Raw genomic sequence first — 22373 nt, 5'->3', positions numbered from 1 at the left:
AGCATAAATAAACAGTGTGGTCTCTATTAATAAGAAATTACTGAACTAAAACCATTATATATCTGCAATATTTAATTAAACATTTTAGACTGCTTTAACATGGATGTTGCAGTTTTGGCATTCTAATGAGCTTCTAGATATTCTCTTTGTCTAAAACTAGGTAAACTAGGTAACCAACATAATAGGAATCTTCTCTCTTTTCAAACAACAACTATGAAAATGATATAATTAGACTTATTTGCATATATTGTTTCAAAAAGTATCTGGTACTATTGAACTTCTTGCAGTTGTTATTTAGCAAAAATTTCTTGAAAAGTAAAGGTAGTTTTCATGTATGGGATAGGAAATTGACTGATGTTTTATTAATATAGACAAACTGAATATGGTACATTCGGAAAGAAAAGACCATAAAAAGGCAAAGGAAAATTAAATAGCTTGTCTATTTACAAACCAGGTGATGGTTAACCGTACAAAGTATTGAAGCTATTCCAGTTTCAGAAAAAAATCTCCAAGGTATACGCTTTTCCCCCTTTGTCTTTTGTCTGGTAAATGGTATGTGGTTAACTATATAAATATCTGCTTTCATAAATTAATGGCATTGTTCCTGTCTTCTCTTGAACATGTTTATGAAGACATTTTTGCAGGAGCCTAGAGTGTTGTGATTTGCAGTCATATACTTGTACATTATTTCAGAAGATGTTGAAACCCCTCAGGGAGAAAAATCTAGAGGGTTGAGGTTCATTTGTGGCAAGTCCCACTTGAGTGCAGCATCTTGAAATAGCTTTTTGTTTTCAAATAGAATATATTACATATTTCAATCTGTACATGTTTATCACACATTCCCTGGGCTTGCCTTATTTACAGATGGTTTGAATAAATTTTTCTCTCTTTCCCCAGCATTTGCACAGGGTGATAGTAGTTAAAAGCCGGCCCTTGTTGAACATGAAGATGTTTTTGCTCTACAGAATGTGAATTATCCAAATACAACAATGCTGGCTTCCTTTCATAGTGAAGTGGCTATTCTACATCCCTTTACTGATGGTCAGAATAGTCCCCTTTGTGCTAGAAAGTCTTACATGTCTTTAAAAAAAGAAGTTTCTTGGCGTATTTTAGATGTGCGTGCTGACAAAGTCTGTAAATTGACTTTTAAGTATGGTATTTTATTGCAACCCAAATTAAACAAAGGTTTTCCTCCTATGTGTATAACACACTCCATATTGAAACAATTATCCATTTTAATCTCTTAAATAACTTCAGCTTTGGCATATTCTTCATATTTCTTCTATTCCCACACACAGATGCATTAGAAAACACCCAGAAATAAAAAATAGTACATTATATTAAAGAACTGTCTCTGTGTGTACACATACATATGTATATGCATAAATTATGACAGTATATATTATTCATATGTATATGTATATTGTGTGTGTGTGTGTGTGTGTGTGTGTGTACTAACACCATTCCTAGAAGAAAGGTTGTGACCTGGGAAATGAAATGTGGGATTAAAGTCTACGTTTGAAACCTACTAGCTGTGGGAACTTTGGCAAGGTCCTTCATTTCTCTGAATTTCAGTATCTTCATCTGTGGAATGATAATAAAAGCAGTACCTTGGAAAGCTGTTGCAAGAGTTCACATTGTAAAATACACTTAGTTACAAAGTAGATGCTCAATTAGTTAATTGTAGTATTTTAATAATCATTTATTTTTAATGCTTTCCATTTGTGTTAACAAAATGTGTTTATTGAAGTGTCTCAATTCATTGAATTAAAAAGCACAAAACTTATTTCTTTGAGCCGCTAGCTTCTCACCCTCAAAGCTATATTGCTATATTGAACTTCCCTATTCTTCTCTTTAGTAGGTCCCTTTGTTAGATTTTGACCAGATCCTCCATGGTTTGGTTTGTATGCTTTCTTTTAACTTGAGGCTCAATCCTCTTAATCTTTTTAATTCTAATTCCAATATAGTTAACATACCGTGTTATATTAGTTTCAGGTGTACAATATAGTGACTCGACACTTCCATACATCGCCTGGTGCTCATCACAACAAGCACCCTCCTTAATCCCTGTCATCCATCCTCCCCCACATCCCCGTTGATAACCATCCATTTGTTCTCTATAGTTAAGAGTCTCTTTTTTGGTTTGAATCTTTTTTTTTCCCTTTAATTGTTTGTTTTCTTAAATTTCAGTTCTGTTCATTGTAAAACTATAATCATGCGCTTGCGGACAGCCTTGCAGATTGTACCTGTCTGTGTCTATGGTGGCATGGAGTAAGAGGGCATTCTCTGCTTTTAACCACTTTTGTCCTACTCCCTCTTCTAAGGGCTAAGGTATAGCAAATTAGTGAGCATCCAGTCTTCGCCTTGGTTAGCCCCAATGACTATTCTGTCTCATCTTGCTCTGTGAGTATGATAAGGATGGTGAGGGAGAGGGGCTGGAACCAACTTACTGATGAAGGACTCAATTCTGGGCAGCGTCTCTAGGCATTTGTAGTCCCTGAACAATTTAGCCACATCTTCAGGTGGATTACCAGTTGGTGGCATTCATGCTGTGTCTTTTCTAGCTTCCTAAACCATGGAGGTGGCCAGAAGACGCTAGAACCTGATCTCACTACCATCTAGTGCTTGTGCTCAGGTTGGCACACTTGTGTGGAATCTATCATCTTCCTTACTTCTCAAAGGCACAGAATTTGAAGAGGTGTTGTTATGACTTTTCCAAATGACATTCCCCCTTATATCATCTCTTTAATCTTGCTTAGAGAGCATTGGGACTGTTGAGCAGGTCATGGACTAAGCAATCCTTCTAGTTAAAACTAGAAATCACTGTACGTCTTCCTTTCTGTCAGGCACTTTCCTAAATTAGGAGGTAATCTCTTGACATTCTCCCCACTTGGGAATAACTTCTTTCCACCAATTTCACTTTACACTGAGGTCAAAACACTATCTTCTCAGTCATCTTATCCTCTCTGTGGGTGATGGTGATGGATGGTAGTAGAAGGACTGCTGTTAGCTGATGTTGTTCTCTGGATCAGTGGAGAGACGACTGAAAGTAGTTATTGGGAACTCTGTGAACTTACACTGTAGAATACCACTCACATTGTCCTCAGCCTTCGTCCTTAATTAATTTCAACATATCAAGAAAAATACCTGTAAGCATTTTATGTAACAGGTAGGTGGAATAATGGTAAAAGTGATAGGTTTAAAAATAGCTAATAACCTTTGGTGAATAATTCAGGGAAAAAAATGCTCTTGGCTCCCATAGCCTTTTGTTTTAATAGAATAAAATCTAAAGGAAACTGTGTCATATGCTGAATATATGATTGTTCCATCCTATGAAATTCTACCGTCCATAGTCACCATGAATGAGTCCATTTGCTTGGAATGGTAGGCGTGGAAATGAAATAAAGGGAAAGAAACATGTTTATGGAGCATCTGTTCCAGAACTGATGTCTGTTGTCTTTGGTAATAATAATCTATCATTAATATTCAGTGAGCTTTAAGACAAGTACATAGGCATGTGTTTCCAAAGTATGTATTACTTCTCCTTTTTTAATTGAATATAATCCAAATGATAAAACATAAGGTGACTGTGACTTACAGGTAGCTGAGGATATTTCTGTTAAACTTGAATCGAAAGGAAGCCCAGCTTGGTTAAATTAGCTCCCACAGAAGCAACAATCAAATCAGTGTACTTGGCCAATTTCTTGATTAATGTATTTTGTGTGTGTCCTGATAATGAGCTGAGCCAAACCTGTTTATCCATCTTCCTGCAGACGGCAGCCAGTGAGCCCCCCTCCACCACCACGACCGATTTCCCCACCACATACCTACGGATACATTTCAGGACCTCTTGTCTCAGATATGGATACAGATGCGCCAGAAGAGGAAGAAGATGAAGCGGACATGGAAGTCGCCAAGATGCAGACCAGACGGCTTTTGTTACGTGGCCTTGAGCAGACCCCTGCCTCCAGCGTGGGGGACCTTGAGAGCTCTGTCACTGGGTCCATGATCAATGGCTGGGGCTCAGCCTCGGAGGAGGACAACATTTCCAGTGGACGTTCCAGTGTGAGTTCTTCCGATGGCTCCTTCTTCACCGATGCTGATTTTGCCCAGGCAGTGGCAGCAGCTGCGGAGTATGCTGGTCTGAAAGTGGCACGACGTCAAATGCAGGATGCTTCTGGTAAGTTCTGTGCTTGTCACCAAGCTGGAAAAGAAGACTCAATGGGTGCACGTCAGCTGATGATTATCGCCTAGGAGCTTGTGTCCAATGTGAAATGCAGCTATTATTACTGTTTTTTATTTGCTGCCTGAGGAAACCAAGATCCAAGCATATGACATAGCTTGGTTATTCCCTTTTTCTGGACAAGGCTTTTTAAATCTTCTAGTTTATTTTAATTTAATAAATCCTATATAATGTGAGTGAAGCTCCCTGGAAAGCCCTTGTTTTTATGAAAGTCATAGCAGATAGGTGTACAATTTCTTTAGGTGTGCCTATAGTCAGGTGAGGTTTGTGTTACATGATTTTTTTTGAGGTGTAGAAAGTAATCAAAATAAAATTCATTGTGATAGTTCTCTTATTCTATTTAATTAGAAATTCTCTAAGAGAAATAAATAAATATGCAGAGGGGGGACACTCAACCATTGGAAAATGGGCTATTTCTCCTTAACCCCCATTATCTTCATGCCCTCTCCCTGAGAATATTAATTTAATTAGGAAGATGGAAAGATGTGTGTGATATGCATACATTTTCAAGCATAGACATTTCATATTTAAGGCAAACATTTTTAATCTAGTAATTTGGAGAGGAAGTTAATCCAAATGCATATTTTTTCTGTTTTCCTTCGTCATTGCCAGTACCCTGTTTACCATGATCATATATCTATTATGTTTGAACCTATTTTTATTTATCACCTATTCCCAACCTTGTTTAGAGAGTAAATAGTATGAAAAAGGAAAGAATTTAAATTAAAGTCATACATTTATCACATGACATTTATTTCTGTAGGATGGAATATATACACAGTATACATTCATATACACATTGTGTAAATGAAAAATACAAATAGTAGAGTAAAATAATGTGGCCAGCAAAAGATATATTTCTGAGAAATAGAAGGCTATCATAACACATCCGTAATCGCTATCTTGTTTTGTTGTTTTATTTTTCTCAGTTTGGTAAGTATCACGTTGGTATTTTTACGTATTCTCTTCAGATACTGGATTGGCCATCGTTTTTTTTATCATTTGTAGAATGTGTTCAGAGAAAATAAGGTTATTTCTATATGTTATTTGTCAAGAGCATGTTATAGGAAAAAAGAAGTCTAGTACCCCTTGACCTTTTATTGTAACATGTATTTATTTCGGCCATACTGGTATTTTATGAAATTCAGCCAAATTCCTTTTTTTCCCCCTCAGTCGCTACTGAATGTAATAACTATCCAAACCTACCTATCTTTCTTAATAACTAACATCTAACTGTGTGCATAGCTTTTACTTCTCCTTATCTTTTAATCTTCTGTTAAAAAAATAAGGAAGTGAAATTAAGCATCTCAAACTACTGCTTTCAGATTGCATTAGAGATGCGTTTCAGTTCATTAAATCAACAAAACATGGAAATAACGTTGAAAATTCATCTGTAAACGACCTGATGCCTCAGGGTATATGAACAGTAGATGGCTTTACACAATAGAATGAATAATGTGCTCAAGTCTCAGCCTTAATTCTCTCTTTTCATGGATATGTAACTTTAATTGTAATAGTCTCCATCATTGCTAAGGGGAGTTTGGTTTAATATTTTATTGTATTGTAATTTAGTGGCACTTCCAGTTTTCGTTTGGCTCATAATTATAATGAACTAAACATGCATTGGCCTCTGCCTATTAAAATATTCTTCTCAAGAAAGGGTGCTGCTGATCATATGACTTGAAGTTAATATGAATGAATAATCCAATCAAATTGCTTCTCACTTGGCTGCATTGATGAATATTATTTAATATGCATCAGTTAGGATTTTTAAATATGTGGCTTCTTCTGTCTGTAGCCAAAAGACATGTTGTGTAGGTTTGTTTGAAGTTTCTTACAGTACAAAAAAAAGTTCCAGCTTTGTGTGTCTGGAATTTCTAAAAACCAGAATAATGAAAGTCAAGCATAGGGCCAAGATTTCCCTTGCTGTTATGGATTAAATATTTTGTGCCATTGTGATACAACATCTCTGTAAGACAGCCAGAAAACCGGGGAGCTCTGAGATGTACTGTGTCTAATTAGCACTTTCAGTTTTCACTGGTACCTGCAAATATTGTCCCTCCAAAACGAAAAAATGAAAACCACCTCTGCTACCACCAAAAAACGTAGAAGTTTCTGGAGGGGTCACTTTATCCAGAATCAGCAAGTAAACATCTAGTGAAAGAAAAGGGGTATAAGTAATTTTGGACAGGTCTAAATATGTGAGCTTTAATTTTAGGCCTCCTAAGGAAGAAACACCTCAGAATGTATTGATACTAGGTATCTGCCTTCAAAGAATAGCATAAAAACATATTTAATTAAAATAAGGGACATATTTAGTACCGTTCACTCTTAGAACATGAATTTCTTAAGGACCCTGGTGATTCCCTTGAGAAAACAATGTACATTGAATATACTGTGCAAAAATCTAATATTTTTGTTTACTAATAACACTTTAATGAAGTTAGTTGCAAAAGTAATTGGGATGTTTAGGCACCTGGTTGGCTCAGTCTGTAATTGGGATGTTTTTCTTTAATAAGTGGTGTCAAGAACTTTAACAGAATAAAAGTACCATGGTTAAAAAAAAAGAGCCGGAAAAAACTTTCAGCATCTTTTTTTTTTCCAGTGGATGGATCAGGCAGAATGACAAAAATCCTAGCGTTTGCTAGAATAGTTTATTTAAAGCTATTTTTAGGAGATTAGGGATGCTTCTAGTTCTAATGTTTTCTTTTTCTTATTTAATGTTATAATTAAAATTCATTGATGAGTTTGGCTCTGATTTTTATTATTTATTTATTTATTTATTTTTTACTCAGGCCGCCGCCATTTTCATGCGTCCCAGTGCCCTCGACCCACAAGTCCTGTTTCTACAGACAGCAACATGAGTGCTGCTCAAATACAGAAGGCCAGACCAGCCAAGAAGCAAAAACACCAGCCAGGACATCTGCGCAGAGAAGCCTACACAGATGGTAAGTCCATTGAAACGCATGAAAACATCTATGAATCTCGCCTATTCACCCTGGCTCTCTAGGACTAGACAATGCGTCCACTGGCATTAGAAATTACATTAAAAAGTCATTAACAGTAAGCCTCCTATTACTTAATAGCAGTGATCAACTTTCATATCTTGTCAAGCATCTTCAGTACTTCTAATAAGAGTTATTTAAGAAGCTAAGAACAGTGTATATTTTTATTATGTTTAAAAGGTTATTTTGTTGTTGCAAACAAATAGACATCACTGTAGTTGAAGTAACGACAGAGACTGAACCTTCATCGCATTCCCTGATAAATCTTCCCAAACGTCCTCTTTTTGTTTCCTTTTGGAATTTTGCATTCAAATACAATTCAATAAACTTGTCTGAATATTAATTCTAACTATGGTGGTGTTACAGTTATTTTTCTGCACCAAAAGGCAAATCGCATCATCTTCCTTCATGCCTTCACATACAATATCGACTCTCACTGAAGAGGTAATGCTTGTATTCTCAAGGGAGCCCAGGAGAATAATGCAAACATGGTGATGTTGTTGAGAGAAAGCCTTTAATGAAAGTGCCTCAGGTGGCCCAGCATTTATTAAACCCGCCACCTTCTCGTTTTATAAACAACCCCAAGGGCTTTGTTGGAAATTCACGTAAGATAAATTCTCTCAGACTCACCCATCTTGTCAAGTTTGCTAAATTCACTAACGGGGTGGGGGAAGAAGGGTGTCACAGACACTGTCCCCCACCTCCTGGTCCTCTCCAACCACAATCTGATTAGGACTTTCATTACCAGTCAGCAATTTTTCAAAAAGGGCATCATTTGCCATTATCATATGAAAGCCTAATATTATAGATCCTTATCCAAGGTTACAAGGAGGGTTTTCTGAGGCAATTCTCCCTGTGATTCCTGCCACTTGACAGAAAAATTTAATACAAAGCTCACAGCATGATGAGCACAAGTAATTTTGCAATGAGTGTGGCTGTCCATGCTATTATCTGTACTTTATTCAAAGTATTTTCTCTCACTCGCATCTATCTGATATCAGACTACATTAAATACTGGCATGACACAGCGCACCTGGGCCTCCTGGCTTCTGCCCAGGACTCTTTTGTCAGTGAAACTGAGCTGTCAGAATATTATCTGATTTTGAAGGGTTATTACAGTGGCTTTGTGCATGTTTGCTTCTGTAAAGGGACAAACACAAGGTGTAAATCCCCAAACTCTATTGGCAGTTTTACATTTATGGAACCCCTGTAATGGCATTTTATAAGTTTTATAGTTGTCCTATCAGTTTTTATTATCTGGAAGAGAGTGCTCCTCACTGAAAAACTGGTCAAACGGCAAACCTGGTTGTAAACACATCTAGGTTGAATACAAAAGGGAGAAAACCTGACCTAAAGCTTTGTGTAGCCCTTTCCAGCTCTTATTTATACTTGTTTTGAGGGACTTCTAGCATTGAGGGATGCTTTTTCAAAATGCTTTGAATAAATACATGCCCAGTTAAAGGACGTGGTATCACAGTTATAAATTGCACTATGCTTGAAAATTGTGATCTCTATTTATTGTACCACATTCTGCAGTCCTTTCTTCCATGTATTTAATAATTAAATATAAATTCTAACTAATCCCTGCAGAGTAACTAGTAAACTGAATGATGAAACACCAAGGTTGTTTATTTAACGTTAATTTTAGAAATACCAAAGAAATCTAATGAAATAAATAAAACCAAAAAAGTTAATTTGAAATATTATATGGATTTTTCATTGTTTATTTCACAAAAGGGATTATGCAAAATTATCCTAGGATATAAAGTAATGTGGAAGCCAATAATTATTTTCTTGAAGTCATAAAAATAGACAAAATGGAAATATGACTAAAATTATTTTTTAAAATTTTCGCTTTAACTTCCTTTCAGCATTTTGATAACCATCTGTCTTTTGGCTATGTTTATTGTACTAAAAAGTCTTGGACACTTTCTGATTTGATAAAGAGAAAATACCAAAATATGTGTTATTATTTACATATCCAGCAATGCATATTGATGAAGTAAAATCAAGTAAATGCAAATACTTCTTCATGCATCAAATAAGAGAAATGCATGTACTCTTGTTAGCAGTGGTTATGACATGGGAACACTGGGTCATTTTCTCAGAAATCGTTTTCTCAGAATACTACTCCATTTTTGAAAAAAAATCATAGACCATTTCATGAAGAAACTCAGTGGCAGACACAATTAGTACAATTTACTAAGAAAGAGAAAGAAGAGGGGAGAAGAAAGAATTTAAAGAGCTGCCAACTGTTAAAATGTGAATTAAAAACATAGTAGTAAGACATGGAGGGTTTTATTTTTTAATTTTTGCCTTTTAATGGTTAAAATGTTAACTATGTTGGCTGAGTTTGATTATTATCAATAGACTTCCTTTGCGAACTAATTTCAGAATACAGTATCAGTCTTGAGTTTGTAGTGTCTTTACTTTGTAAATTTTGTTCGACTTCTGTATTTGCTTCATAGAACTTTTGTAAACGATATAAAGAAAGCTAAAGAGTGGCTGTGTCTGACCCGATGAAGAGTAGTTTGTGATGATCCTTGTCAGTTGCCAATTATATGAGTTTTCTAGGGCTGACATAACAAAGCACTATAAACTAGGTGGCTTAAATGACAGAAATTTATCTTCTCACAGCTCTGGAGGCTAGAAGTCCAAGATCAAGGTGTTGGCAGGGTTGGTTTCTTCTGAGGCCTTTCTCCTTGTCTTATAGATGGCTGTAGTCTCCTTGTGTATTTACTTGGTCTTTCTTCAGTCTATGTGTATGCCCTAATCTCCTCTTTGTATAAGGAAACCAGGTAGATTGGATGAAGGCCCACCCCAAGGACTCATTTTACTTTAATTACCTCTTGAAAGACCCTATATCCAAATACCATCTCATTCTGAGGTACAGGGGGTTAGGACTTTAACATGTGAACTTTGAGGGGACACAGTTCAGCCCATAACAGCCCTAGAGTCCCTGATCCGTGGCACTGTGACCATACCTTACTCTGCAGGTAAATCCTAGGCCTCAGAGAGACCCAAGGAGTACTCAATGCACAGGGGAGTACTGTATGCTATAGTCACCATGACAGGCAGAATCTGTTTATTTATCTCATATTTGCCACTTACAAGTTTAACCCAGATGAAGGGTAGGATTTAAAATATATGAATATTTATTAGTCAGAGTCTTAGCGAGTTAAAGCCAAGCATAAGTGCATTTCTAGGACCTTCTAATAGATTCTTCCCACCCCCTCTTTCAACCCTTTCGACGCATTTACATACTTGATTTAAAAACCAAATCTACATTATTTCTCCAGCCCTACTTTTCATAAATTATAAATTCACCACCCTCTTTGGAATGATGTTATTTTGACTTGATTTATCATTAATTACAAGGTCTTGGGACTTTAAGCAGCTAAGTAAATAGAGTGCCGGATCTCCATAGTGAATTAATGCTGGCAGAATTGTCTGCATGCATGTGCTCTTGACATTTTACTTTATATATATTATACTGCTTTTGGAAAGTATTGTATAAAGAATGATGTTTATGTGATTATATAAGGTGTCTATATATATATATATATATGTAAAACAGGTCCATGATCCTATTTGTTAAATCCAATTTGAGCTACTGTTGGTATGTACTGGGTGAAAGTCCTGTTTATCACTATGTGAAATACAGAATTGTTCATAATACAATGATCCCTGCTTTGACACAGTAATTATTTCATAATACCTAAAAATATTTATTTGGTAACCTATTTGTATGAGAAATAAAACCTACAAGCATTTGCCTCTCATCATCAACTAGATACAGAAGCAATTATCGGGCGTCTGGGGGGCTCAGTCGTTAAGCATCTGCCTTCAGCTCAGGTCATGATCCCAGGGTCCTGGGATCGAGCCCCGCATTGGGCTCCTGCTCAGCGGGAAGGCTGCTTCTCCCTCTCCCACTCCCCCTGCTTGTGTTCCCTCTCTCACTGCCTCTCTCTCTGTCAAATAAATAAATAAAATCTTTAAAAAAAAAAGCAATTATATACAGGAAGTTAGAACTCTTAAAATTACTATAGGGTTCTCTTCTCGTTCTCTACCTGTGTTATAGAGCATCTGGAAATAGATTTTGTCTCGAGAGTCACACATTCCCAAGATTTTATATGCTCTTATAATAGTGGTAATCATCAGCTTTGGTAATCTGATGAACCCAGACATTTTATGATTTGTTGATAGTGGCAGTTACTTTCTGCCTGCTTGATAATCTGTGTTTGCAATTTGGGGTTGAAATCTATAGCAAGGAGATAGTGTGGAAATGAGCCTGTAGGCCCTCACTCCATCTGCTGCCAGGTATGTTCTGAATTAGATTTTTCCCCTTTCGTTGCCAGTCCCAGGCTCAGTCTGAACTTAGAACTGCTCTGCCTTGGGTCACTTGGCTTTAAGCCACTCAGTACAGTCTGTTTTTTTAACTATCTCTTTTTGGTTATTCTTAATAAACAAGTAGCAGAGGAAGGAGGACTCTCATAGTACCTTTTTTTTAAGTATCGGGCTTTTTTTTTTTTTAATACATTAAAATAGTAAGGAGGAAAACCAGGCACAACGACAATGGTAATATATGTTGTAAGGCAAAAAAAAATTTTTTTTGATTTTATAAAATCAGGTGAAAATCAATGCAATCGGCTGTACTTTGGTTACCATTTTAGGTAATGTTTAGAGGCTATTTATATGAAACTAGAACATGATGAGCCATGGGAACGAACAACAACAAAAAAATGCAAGTAAAAGTTGGACCACTTTTAATAATGGAGTTCTAACTAAAATAACTGGTAAGAAGACAGTACCTCAAGCTCTCTGCTTTCAAAGACCAATACGATGAATTCTAATGCCTTAGTTTTAGTATATAATGTCAAAAGACTATTAGTTTAAAAAAGACCTACACCTATTTATGGAACAAAAATGATTAATTCTTGGGGCTCCTGGGTGGCTCAGTCAGTTAGGCGTCTGACTCTGTTTCAGCTCAGGTTGTGATCCGGTGGTGGTGTTATCGAGCCCTGCATCGGGCTCTGTGCTGAGTGCAGAGTTTGCTTCAGATTCTCTCTCCCCCTGCCCCTCCCCCACTCTTTCACTCTCTCTGTCTCTCAAATAAATAAATAAAATCTTAAATTAAAAAAAGAGCTCCGAAGGCATAATATTAATACTCAAGAATTTCTCATGCTGGTATATGTAAATGACAGTGGAACATTGTCAGTAATAGTAAACTATATGGAAACAACCTAAATATTCCTCTGTGAGGATTGGCTAAATAAATAATGATATATTCATTCAACAGAGCATTATACAAACTTTTCAAAAAAAGAGCAGAGCTGTATGTACATATAGGGAAAGGTATACAGCTACACGGGTGAAAAAAAAATGTAATTCTACCTATGTCAATAAGAGAGGAAGCCTGCATATTTGTGTGTGGTACTTTTCAGCAGACCTCCACATAGGGGTGGGCAGAGAGGCACTATACAGCCCTAGGGGTGGCCATTTTATGTAGTCCCTAATGTGAATGATGATCCCTGGATTTATGCAGCTTGGTAGGCCTGATTTGTGTGTATAAATCATTTCTGGAATGATCTATAGAAAAATATTCAAACTGATTACCTCCACATTATCAATATTGAGGATTTGAAATGGAGAGGGAAAGACATGAAGGGTTGTACTTTCAAGTTCTTATGTACTTTTGATTTATTTTTAGCATGTAAATGTATTTTTTTGTTGAAAATGTTAATTTTTTGCTCCTAAGCATTTAATATGTGTTTTATAACTGCTTTTTAGTTGACTTATCCTATCACCTAGATATTGCTCTCCAAATATGAAAACATTACCATTTTTGAAGTCATGACTGAAAAAACCATGCTGATAATTCCCAACTCTCTGTATCTCTGGGTCTTGACCTCTCTTGAAACTCAGATTTTATGTACAGAAACCTGTTCGACATCTCTGTCTAGGTGCCTCCTCTCCACTTTTCTAAAACTGAACTTACACTCTCCCTCTGCAGGCCCTCCATCTCTTCCTCATCCCCTCCTTCCTCATTTTCAGTGAAGTTTCTCTCATCTGTCTAGTCAACTATAGCAAAATTCCTAAAAGTCATCTTAGATTCTTTCCTTTCCTTCCTCTACTATATTCCATTGATCATTAAATAATACTGATTTTTCTTCCTTAAGATCTCTCAAATACATCTCCTCATCTGAACAGCCACCAATACAGTTCCATCCCCTATCATTACTTACCTGAGCTATAACATTAACCTCTTGCCCTCCTGGATTCAAGCCTTTCCTTTTAATTCATCCTCCGTACTAAAGGCAAAACAAACTAAAGCTGAAATGTCTTCATACATATTCTTCTACTGAGTTACCAACTATTATTAGGATATCTATTTCTGCCCCCTGGAATGTACATAGGAGTCAAGGATAGCACCCCTTAAAGAAAATAAATTTTTTAGATATCAAATTTTTACACACTTTTATCCTTAAGTATGTCTATAAGAAGTTGAAATATATGTAATATCCAGTTATATAGATATGTGTATGTGTCTTATATATAATTATATATATATACACATTAACATATATATAATGTATAATGAAAGATAGATAGATAGATGATACTAACTTATATTTATACCAGAGATTATCTGGTTTAAAACCTCTGGGTGCAGAGACCCCATCAATTAATGGTAGATTATAAACACAAAATAGAATGAAATGGTATAAAGAATACTGAACCAGAGATTAAGAATCTAAGGGCATTGGTCCTGGTTCTGATCATATCTCGATTTGAGACTGAAAAATAACTTAAGGTCTATGTGTTTGAGTTTCCCTTCTTACAGAACGAGAAGTGATTTAGGCTAGATTAGAGGTGGCAAATAGGTCTCAAGTGCCAACCTCAATCAATTTGAAGTGGTTGCCTGAAGAATAAGGCTATGCATTTGGGACCATCAACATTATGCTGAAATCAATTAAGAAGATCTGTCATGGTTGGGGGAGAGAAAGTGATAGCATATATGCCCATATTAGCTATCCCAAGAGTAGATAATCTTTAAGTCCCGGCTCTAGGATTCAATATTTTTCTGCCATATAACAATGAGAATACATTGAAATTGTTGATCTTCTTTGTTCCTTGGTTACCTTCAATTGTTCCCGTTCATTTAAGATATATTATCTCACAACTGAATGTGACTCCAGTGCTAATATTAATATTTAAAAATTTCATAAGAGGCAGACTTTTACAGTATTTTCAATATTTCTTTCTAGATCTTCCACCTCCTCCAGTGCCACCACCTGCTATAAAGTCACCCACTGTCCAGTCCAAGGCACAGCTGGAGGTGCGACCTATAATGGTGCCAAAACTCCCTTCTATAGAAGCAAGAACAGACAGATCATCAGATAGAAAAGTAGGCAGTTACAAGGGGAGAGAAGTATTGGATGGAAGACAAGTTGCTGATATGAGAACCAATCCGGGTGATACCAGAGAAGCACAGGAACAGCAAAATGATGGGAAAGGACGAGGAAACAAGGCAGCAAAACGAGACCTTCCACCAGCAAAGACTCACCTCATACAAGGTATTTATTCATTCAAACAGCAAATAAATACAGATTGAACATATGTTTGCAAGTTGCAGTGTTAGGTTCTCTTAGGCCATATGAAAAGTGGTAAGATTTAGAAATTTACTCTCTAATGGAGGAGACAAGCATGTACTCAAATAATTTTAATATAATTAAATTAAATTAAATACATAACATTATATAAGACTTCCTTGGACAGTGCCAGTTGAGTTGAGTTTTAAAGGAAAGCATGATTCTAACAGGTTAAACAGAGAGAAGGGGATAGCAGGTAAAGGAAGTAGGTGGGAAAAAAACCATGTGAGTGTAAAAACAAATGTTTGGTGAACATTGATTTCTAGTTCGGCCAGACACAAATAGTGAAAGATAAAACTAGAAAGGTCGTTGGGCCAGATTGGGAAGGCTGGGAATATGATCTAGAGTGTGGGATTTATGATATAGGCAGTGGTAAGCGAGCAAAGAATTTTGAACAAGAAATGACAGAATCAGATTTTTAGAAAAATAACTGGCAGCACTCTATGTGAAGGAAGAGACATTGGACCTGTGTAGATGAAGGTATCAGATCATTGTAAAATATTTAGGTAAAAACTATGAAAACACTGAATTAACATAGTTGTGTGGAACAAGGAGAAAACAGCCTACATTGGCATTTCAGAGATAGAACCAGAGGTGACTAATTGAAAGTAGAAAAATAGAATGAAATTATGGGGGCGCCTGGGTGGCTCAGTCGTTAAGCATCTGCCTTCGGCTCAGGTCATGATCCCAGGGTCCTGGGATCGAGCCCCGCATCGGGCTCCCTGCTCGGCGGGAAGCCTGCTTCTCCCTCTCCCTCTCCCCCTGCTTGTGTTCCTCTCTCGCCTTGTCTCTCTCTGTCAAATAAATAAATAAAATCTTAAAAAAAAAAAAGAATGAAATTATGGAGTAAAGCAAAAGTTACTCAAATGTTAATTAGATGGCCCTGTTGGCTAGTGGAACCTAATTGTACTAACCAATGTAGAAAAAAAGAAAAAAAAAAACAGGAAAGATGTCTTAGGGAAAAGAATTTCAATTTTGAATGTTTTAAGGTGCTGATAAGAGCACAGATACGAAGCAGCTCAGTAAGACTTTAGAGAACTAAGTCTAAAGATCAGGAGAAAGGTCGTGAGTAGAGAGTGTGTTTTAGAAACAGCAACATGGAGGGGAAAATTATATGAATTACAAAGGCTAAATTATCAGCAGTGATACACTGGTTAATGTTGAACAATCAATTCTCTGGGAGGAAAGCAAAGCAAAACCCTAATTTGTAGCCATTTACTCACTTCTATTGGGTAGTTAGTTCCAAGATGGCTGGTTTCAATCTGCTAATATGACGTCAGTGAATGTGGAGTTGGGAAGACTTGGGTACTCTTTTTTTTTTTTTTTTTTGAGAACATGTGAGCCAACTCCAACACACCAATAATCAACAGTGATTATATTCAAAGGTTAAGCACAAGAATGACTTTCTATAGTGGAAATTGAGATGGATCTACCAAGAGATATAAAATAATCAGGATCTCCAAGCCAGAGAGAATAGTACCCTAGAAAGAATGGAGGAGGAAATTTTAAGATAGAAAGAAGTCTAAAATGCCACCCAGGAGTAAAAGTTGGGTGTCAACAGGAGGTGGGGGCTGGGGGAAAAACACATGAGGATTTTGCAGTATGTTATTTGTGGGTGGTATTCAAAAGAATTGTTTTTAGTATTGTAGTCAAAATAGAAGCCAGACTGTAGGGGCTTGTAAAGTAAATGGAAATTGTGGAAGGGAGGTGATGAGCTCTTTTCAGAAGGTTGGGAAGAGGAGACATTGGGAACGAGTTTGCCAGAAAGGCAGAATTTGTAAAATGCTTTAGGACAGGATTATTAGAGATGAAAGAGAAGAAACCATTTAGGAGAAAGAAACACAAAAAAGGGGGAGATTGATGAAAGAGTCTGAAAAGAGTGTTAGGGAAAGGAATCTTAGAAGCCTATAGGGGGCAGGCACTTCAACTACTACTGTATTTTAATAGATATATTGCGGTAAAATTAGACATTAATCTCTTGTTCTGTTTATTATGAGCCCCTGGTCATTAGCAACTTTCTTTCAAAATGGGAGTCAGTTTCACTCTGTTCTGTGACAGGAAGCCTGAACTCCTAATCCAGGCATGGACTCAGCAGTAAAGTGATAAGTAAAAGTACCTTTCAGGCAGATGCCTCTGCTATGTGACCGCAGAGTACTTGGTGTTATCCCCACAATCCAAAGTTTGAAAAACTTAGCCTTTTTATCAGTTAAGCAAAAGGTGATCTGGCTCTGAACTTTTGACCCATACTGTACTCCCAGTAGTGATTTATAAATATAATGTCATGACATATATTATGAAGTTTATACATGGCCTGAAAGTATAGACCAATTTGCCGCTATAAGTAAGCTTTCTCTAAAGCATTGGGATTCTTCAGGAGAAGACTTTACAAACCTGGAAAGATCTTGGTGTATGCAGAATTAGAACAAAGTGATGAAATTATTTTATCAATCTTTAGAAATTTATTAAGTTGTCCTTTGTGTTATAAAAATATTTCTAACTAAAGAACTACTACTGGAACTATTAATCTAGAAACAAGGAACCTTATTTCATGGAAAGCACTGAGATACACTGACCAGATTATTATTTTGAAGGTCTTACTTTCCCAAATTGTTATTTGAAACATAACCCTACATATATGTGTCATTAAATGATCATTTCTATGCATTGCTATAATTTTTACCTTCATAGTTCAGTTGACATTATTTAAAATGAAAGAGGGACCCAGATTTACATGTGTAATGAATGGTCATTTTTAATTAAGGAGAGTGGTCTTCAAGACTTGAATGACTGAGCTATTTGCTGACATTTATCTCAATTAGTTCAATTTGTTTTTACATATATTAAACATCCACTGTGTTATAAAGCATTGTACTTGTCCTGATATTTATGTGCAAACAGGAACCTTGACCTCATGAAGCTTATAGTCACAGATAGGTATCCGTACATTTATAGATATACTCATATTTGGTATAATGTTTATGATACTATAGTTGAGAGTCCAAAGAAGGGACAGTTAGCCCAGGCTTGTGGGGTATGTAAGGTAAAGAAAGACTTCTTGATCTTTCTTCATGGAAATGATGAATAAGCTGAGTGTTCCTGATGGGTGAAATTTAACTTGGGTAAGAAAAGTGGATAGGTTATTCTGCCAGAGAAACTCAGCATGAAAAGCTCTGAGGTACATTGAGAAGATTATAAGAAATTCAGTGTTACTAGATAATAAAGGTGGTCAAAGGGGAAGCTCTGGAGGTAAATGAAAGTCTAAGTCATAGAGTGCCTATAGTTCCTACGAGAAGGCAGCTGAATGAATATGGTTTAGAGGGGAATGACTTGAGGCGGGGATCTATTAGTAGATATTTACAACACCTGGAGAAGAGATGCGGTGGATACAAACCAGGCTACAGGAGCAGAGGTGAGTGGGAAAATACAAAATTTAACAATTTTTAGTGTTAAAAATCAGGTTCACTTGTGTATATTTGAATGTGTGGGAAAAGTACATTTAAGGAGTACTGGAAAGTGGTTGGAAGGGAGGGAAGACTCTAAAACAATTTCAGTTTTCTGTATTTGTTGTCGTAATGATTAGTATTGTCATTAACTATTTAGGGACTACGGAGACGAATGAAAGACAGGATGAGGTCAATGTTCGACATACTGAGTTGGAGGGATACTTCAGAGGAAGTGTTCAACATAGATCAGGAGTTGCAGATGTAAACTAATGATTTGTCATGATAAAATATTAATTAAATCTACTCATTCATTCACTCAAAACTATTTATCAATGACCTATTACATGTCAAGCTGAGAGTATATCAAAACACAAAACACTGAAAAATACCTGCCCCCATGACAGTTACAACCTAGAAAAGGTTACAGTCTGTGAGAATAAAGGAAATTTCCCAAAGTGAGTGGGAAAAAGAATGTATATATACACTACGCTAAGTGTTTAAACCTGCAATATGTAAGATGCACTGCATTAAGAAGAGCCCACAGGAGACTGGCCAGGAAGGGAGGAGAACTAGAAGCTGGGAATAGTGATGTTTAAACTGATGGTGGTTTCCAGATGAAGGGCAGTGACAAGTCCAGAGACATAAGGGCTGAAACATGATGAGCATTATCAAAGTCCACAGTGAATTTTCTCTCCCATTGTAGTAATGTAGGCATGGATAGACTTCCGTGGGATTCAGAGTAAGCAGGAGTTGTTTCTACTAGTATTGAGTCTAAATTGCTTTAAGAAGCTTTGCTGAGCTGTAAGGACAGGAAGAAGGTGTTGATTCATGTAGAGCACAGGCTTACGGGGAAATTTTGAGCGAGAGAGAGATTTTATATTGTAGCCTGACAAAAACTAAAGTTAATGGAGAGAAAAAGATTGATGGAACAGGGACGGAAGATGAAGGTCACAGGATTCTTAATGCTGTGAAGCAAGGGTACAGGAACCAGGAACAGTGGTCTTGATGGACTGTGAGACCCCAGTGAGTCTGAATCTGGATGAGGGGTGGAAATTGTGATGAGTAGAATATAAGGAGAAAGATGCCATCAAGGAGGACTAAAAAGGTGATATAGGTAGACTGGTTTGGCCCTCCCAGGAGGAGAATGTTTTGTGCAAAGGTCAGGGAGTATTAACTTAGAATGGGTGCTGGTTGGGCTAGAGGTGAGCCTTCCTCACTCTACTGCAGAAAACTTCAGTGGAAACCTCTGGGGAAATCAGATTTCATTCAGGCAGCATGGACATTAGAGGAAGTGTTTGGGGGAGGAAAAAAAAATGCATGAAGAAGAGTTGTTTTTTCATGTGTTTAGTGTCCAAAGGGTAGAGTGGACAGGCTTTGGAGAGAAGTGAGCTCCTGGAAGATGCATCAGTATAAGCAGCACCAAATTAAAAGCAGTATGGAGGGACGCTTGGGTGGCTCAGTTGGTTAAGTGTCTGCCTTCAACAATCCCAGGGTCCTGGGATTGAGTCCCGCATAGGGCTCCTTGCTCAGTGGGGAGCCTGCTTCTCCCTCTGCCTTCCACTCTCCCTGCTTATGTGCTCTCTCTCTCTGACAAATAAATAAAATCTTTTTTAAAAAATTATTAAATAGATAAAAAAAGCAGTATGGAGATAGAAATTCAGGAGATGGCATTTAATTAGAATGGCTTTGTGTTTTGAGCTAGAAACAATGGCAGGCTTCTGAGATTCAGGGCTCCACAATGTAAATATGATGTTGAAATGGAGGATGACATCTTGGTGTCTGGAAAGTGAACCTGGGCTTGGTTCTGTTTTGGTAATTTGAGGAAACTGGGCTTTGTTTCTTTCAATGCCTTGAAATCTTCATAGCTTGCATAGGGATTTCACTATCCCCTCTGTTTTTACAAGAACAATAGGAGCTCCTCTGGGTGTAGATATTATTAATGCTTTTTTAGAAAAGTGGAAACTGAGGCCTAAAATAATTGGAAATCACATAGTGAAGGATAGAACTGGAAGCTAAGTCTGACTCCAAGTTTGGTTTACCTCTCCTAATGATGTTGGTCTCAAGTGAGTTTGAGGTATGCAAGAGCTTGCAGAGTGAAATCAACTTGAAGGCCAACCACTACAAGGAAAGACAACAAGGGTTGTTATTTTCTTTTTCAGGACAGTGCTGCCTTTTTAATTATTGTTATAAGATGTCCTCATTTATTCCTCAAAAATATGCTTCCTCGTGCAGAATTACAGACATAAGTGTGTTACATTATGCCTTGAAAATGTACAATGCTGTTCATACACACTTATTATATTTCATTACACAGAGGATATTCTACCTTACTGTAGACCTACTTTTCCTACATCCAATAATCCCAGAGATCCTAGTTCTTCAAGCTCAATGTCATCAAGAGGATCAGGAAGCAGACAAAGAGAACAAGCAAATGTAGGTCGAAGAAATATTGCAGAAATGCAAGTTCTTGGAGGATATGAAAGAGGAGAAGATAATAATGAAGAATTAGAGGTATCTATAACTTTTTTCCAAGTTTCTCAGCGTTATACTGGTTGTTATATCAGCCTCAAAGTCAGGAATATTTATCAGTCTACAGAAATGTTACTGTTTTACCACAAATCCTAATGTTAGTGATGCCAGAAACTGAAATTCTGTGAATTTAGTGATTTCCCCGAAATGTGTTCCAAAGTTGTAAATGGTGATCATAATTTCTTTTTTGATCTAGAGGGCATATTCATCTGCAGATATTCAGATAAGAAATTTATATGGCAATCGTGTTGTTAGGAAATAAGAACTATTTATCCAGATAATATATTGCATAGTATTATAGGTTATAAAAACCAGTAAGGTGACAGAGTTATCAGGATTTGAATGAAGGTGCTTAGCCTATGTTATCGGCCACCAAGTAATTACTGGGGTTAATCTGACTGATTTGACCAACTATCTTCCACCTTCATTCTTCTGAAAATGAGAACCTGATCCTTGACTCTAACCTTCCTGGATGGAGGAGTACACTTTTTGAGTCAAATATATACTCCTTTGTTGGAATTTATAGATAGCGATACAAGATAGAATTGACAGTACATCATATCACAAAATCACCTCCTACCTATTTTTTTAAGACAGTGTTTTCCCCATTTAATAAAAAAAAAAAAGTTGAGGGCAAATTTCTCTTCTTACAAATATATTTAATCCCAAGTAGATTGTTAAATGAACATTAAACTGAACTTTTAAAAATAGAAGATGAAACATTTTAAGGAATGATGTCGAATTGAATTTTCTGTAATCCCAAAACATTTTGATTTTGATGTTTAAAATAGGAAGACTTTTTTCCTACAGTTGTTATGAGAAGTTGTTTTATAAGTTCTTTTGTTTATTTGTTTTTGGTTGGGTTTTTTTTAAGTAAGAGCACCTTTTTGGAGGATAAAAAGTCATCATACATAACTCTAATAACCACTTTGAACTACAATGTTGAGTTGGGGCTATGGAGAGTAGAGAAATGCTCCCTATACTGCCCCCCTTTCCCCTACCCCACGAGCCCCAATACCCAGACATTGCACAGAACACAGTTTGGTACTCGCAGAGAACTATTGCATTTTCTATCAAAATCAGCTAACGACAAATGAATGAGTTGCCATGAGCACTTTCTAACATATGCCGGGGAATGAATGAAGAAATACCAACTGTAAGGTTGAAAACATATAAATCAACGAAACTCTAAAACCGTACTCTAAGATTTATTTTCAAATTTAACAAACACTTTTCTCTTACAGGAAACTGAAAGCTGAAGACAACCAGAGAGGCTTGTGAGATCTGATGTGAAAATTATCACTCAAGATGCCTCATGTCTGATGACACATGACGCCAGATAAAATGTTCAGTGCAATCAGAGTGTAAAAATTGTCATTTTTATTCCTCTTATTGGAATACCATTTTTAAAAATTTTATTGGAGTTTTATTGTTGTTGTTTGATCTTTATCCTGAATGAAGAACTTCCCTATTCCCCTCGCTGTTGGAACAAACCACCTTA

General features: G+C 36.7%; 1 protein-coding gene across 1 annotated transcript in view; it reads left to right on the top strand.

Moving 5' to 3' along the window:
• Window positions 1-22131, top strand: part of ROBO1 (roundabout guidance receptor 1) — a 491348-nt gene extending 469217 nt beyond the window's left edge. The window contains exons 26-30 of the mRNA XM_088022787.1: window positions 3774-4180; window positions 7039-7191; window positions 14517-14825; window positions 20658-20854; window positions 22117-22131. Coding sequence (XP_087878913.1) covers window positions 3774-4180; window positions 7039-7191; window positions 14517-14825; window positions 20658-20854; window positions 22117-22131 — 1081 coding nt within the window. The remainder of the gene's footprint in view (window positions 1-3773; window positions 4181-7038; window positions 7192-14516; window positions 14826-20657; window positions 20855-22116) is intronic.
• The last annotated feature ends 242 nt before the right edge of the window (window positions 22132-22373 follow it).

The sequence above is a fragment of the Eumetopias jubatus genome, unplaced genomic scaffold, assembly GCF_037043125.1.
Source record: "Eumetopias jubatus isolate StellerSeaLion01/CBP00866 unplaced genomic scaffold, mEumJub1_p1.0 scaffold_1, whole genome shotgun sequence".
NCBI lineage: Eukaryota > Metazoa > Chordata > Mammalia > Carnivora > Otariidae > Eumetopias > Eumetopias jubatus.
Note: the sequence above shows the minus strand (reverse complement) of the source record. Positions and strands in the feature narration are given on the sequence as shown.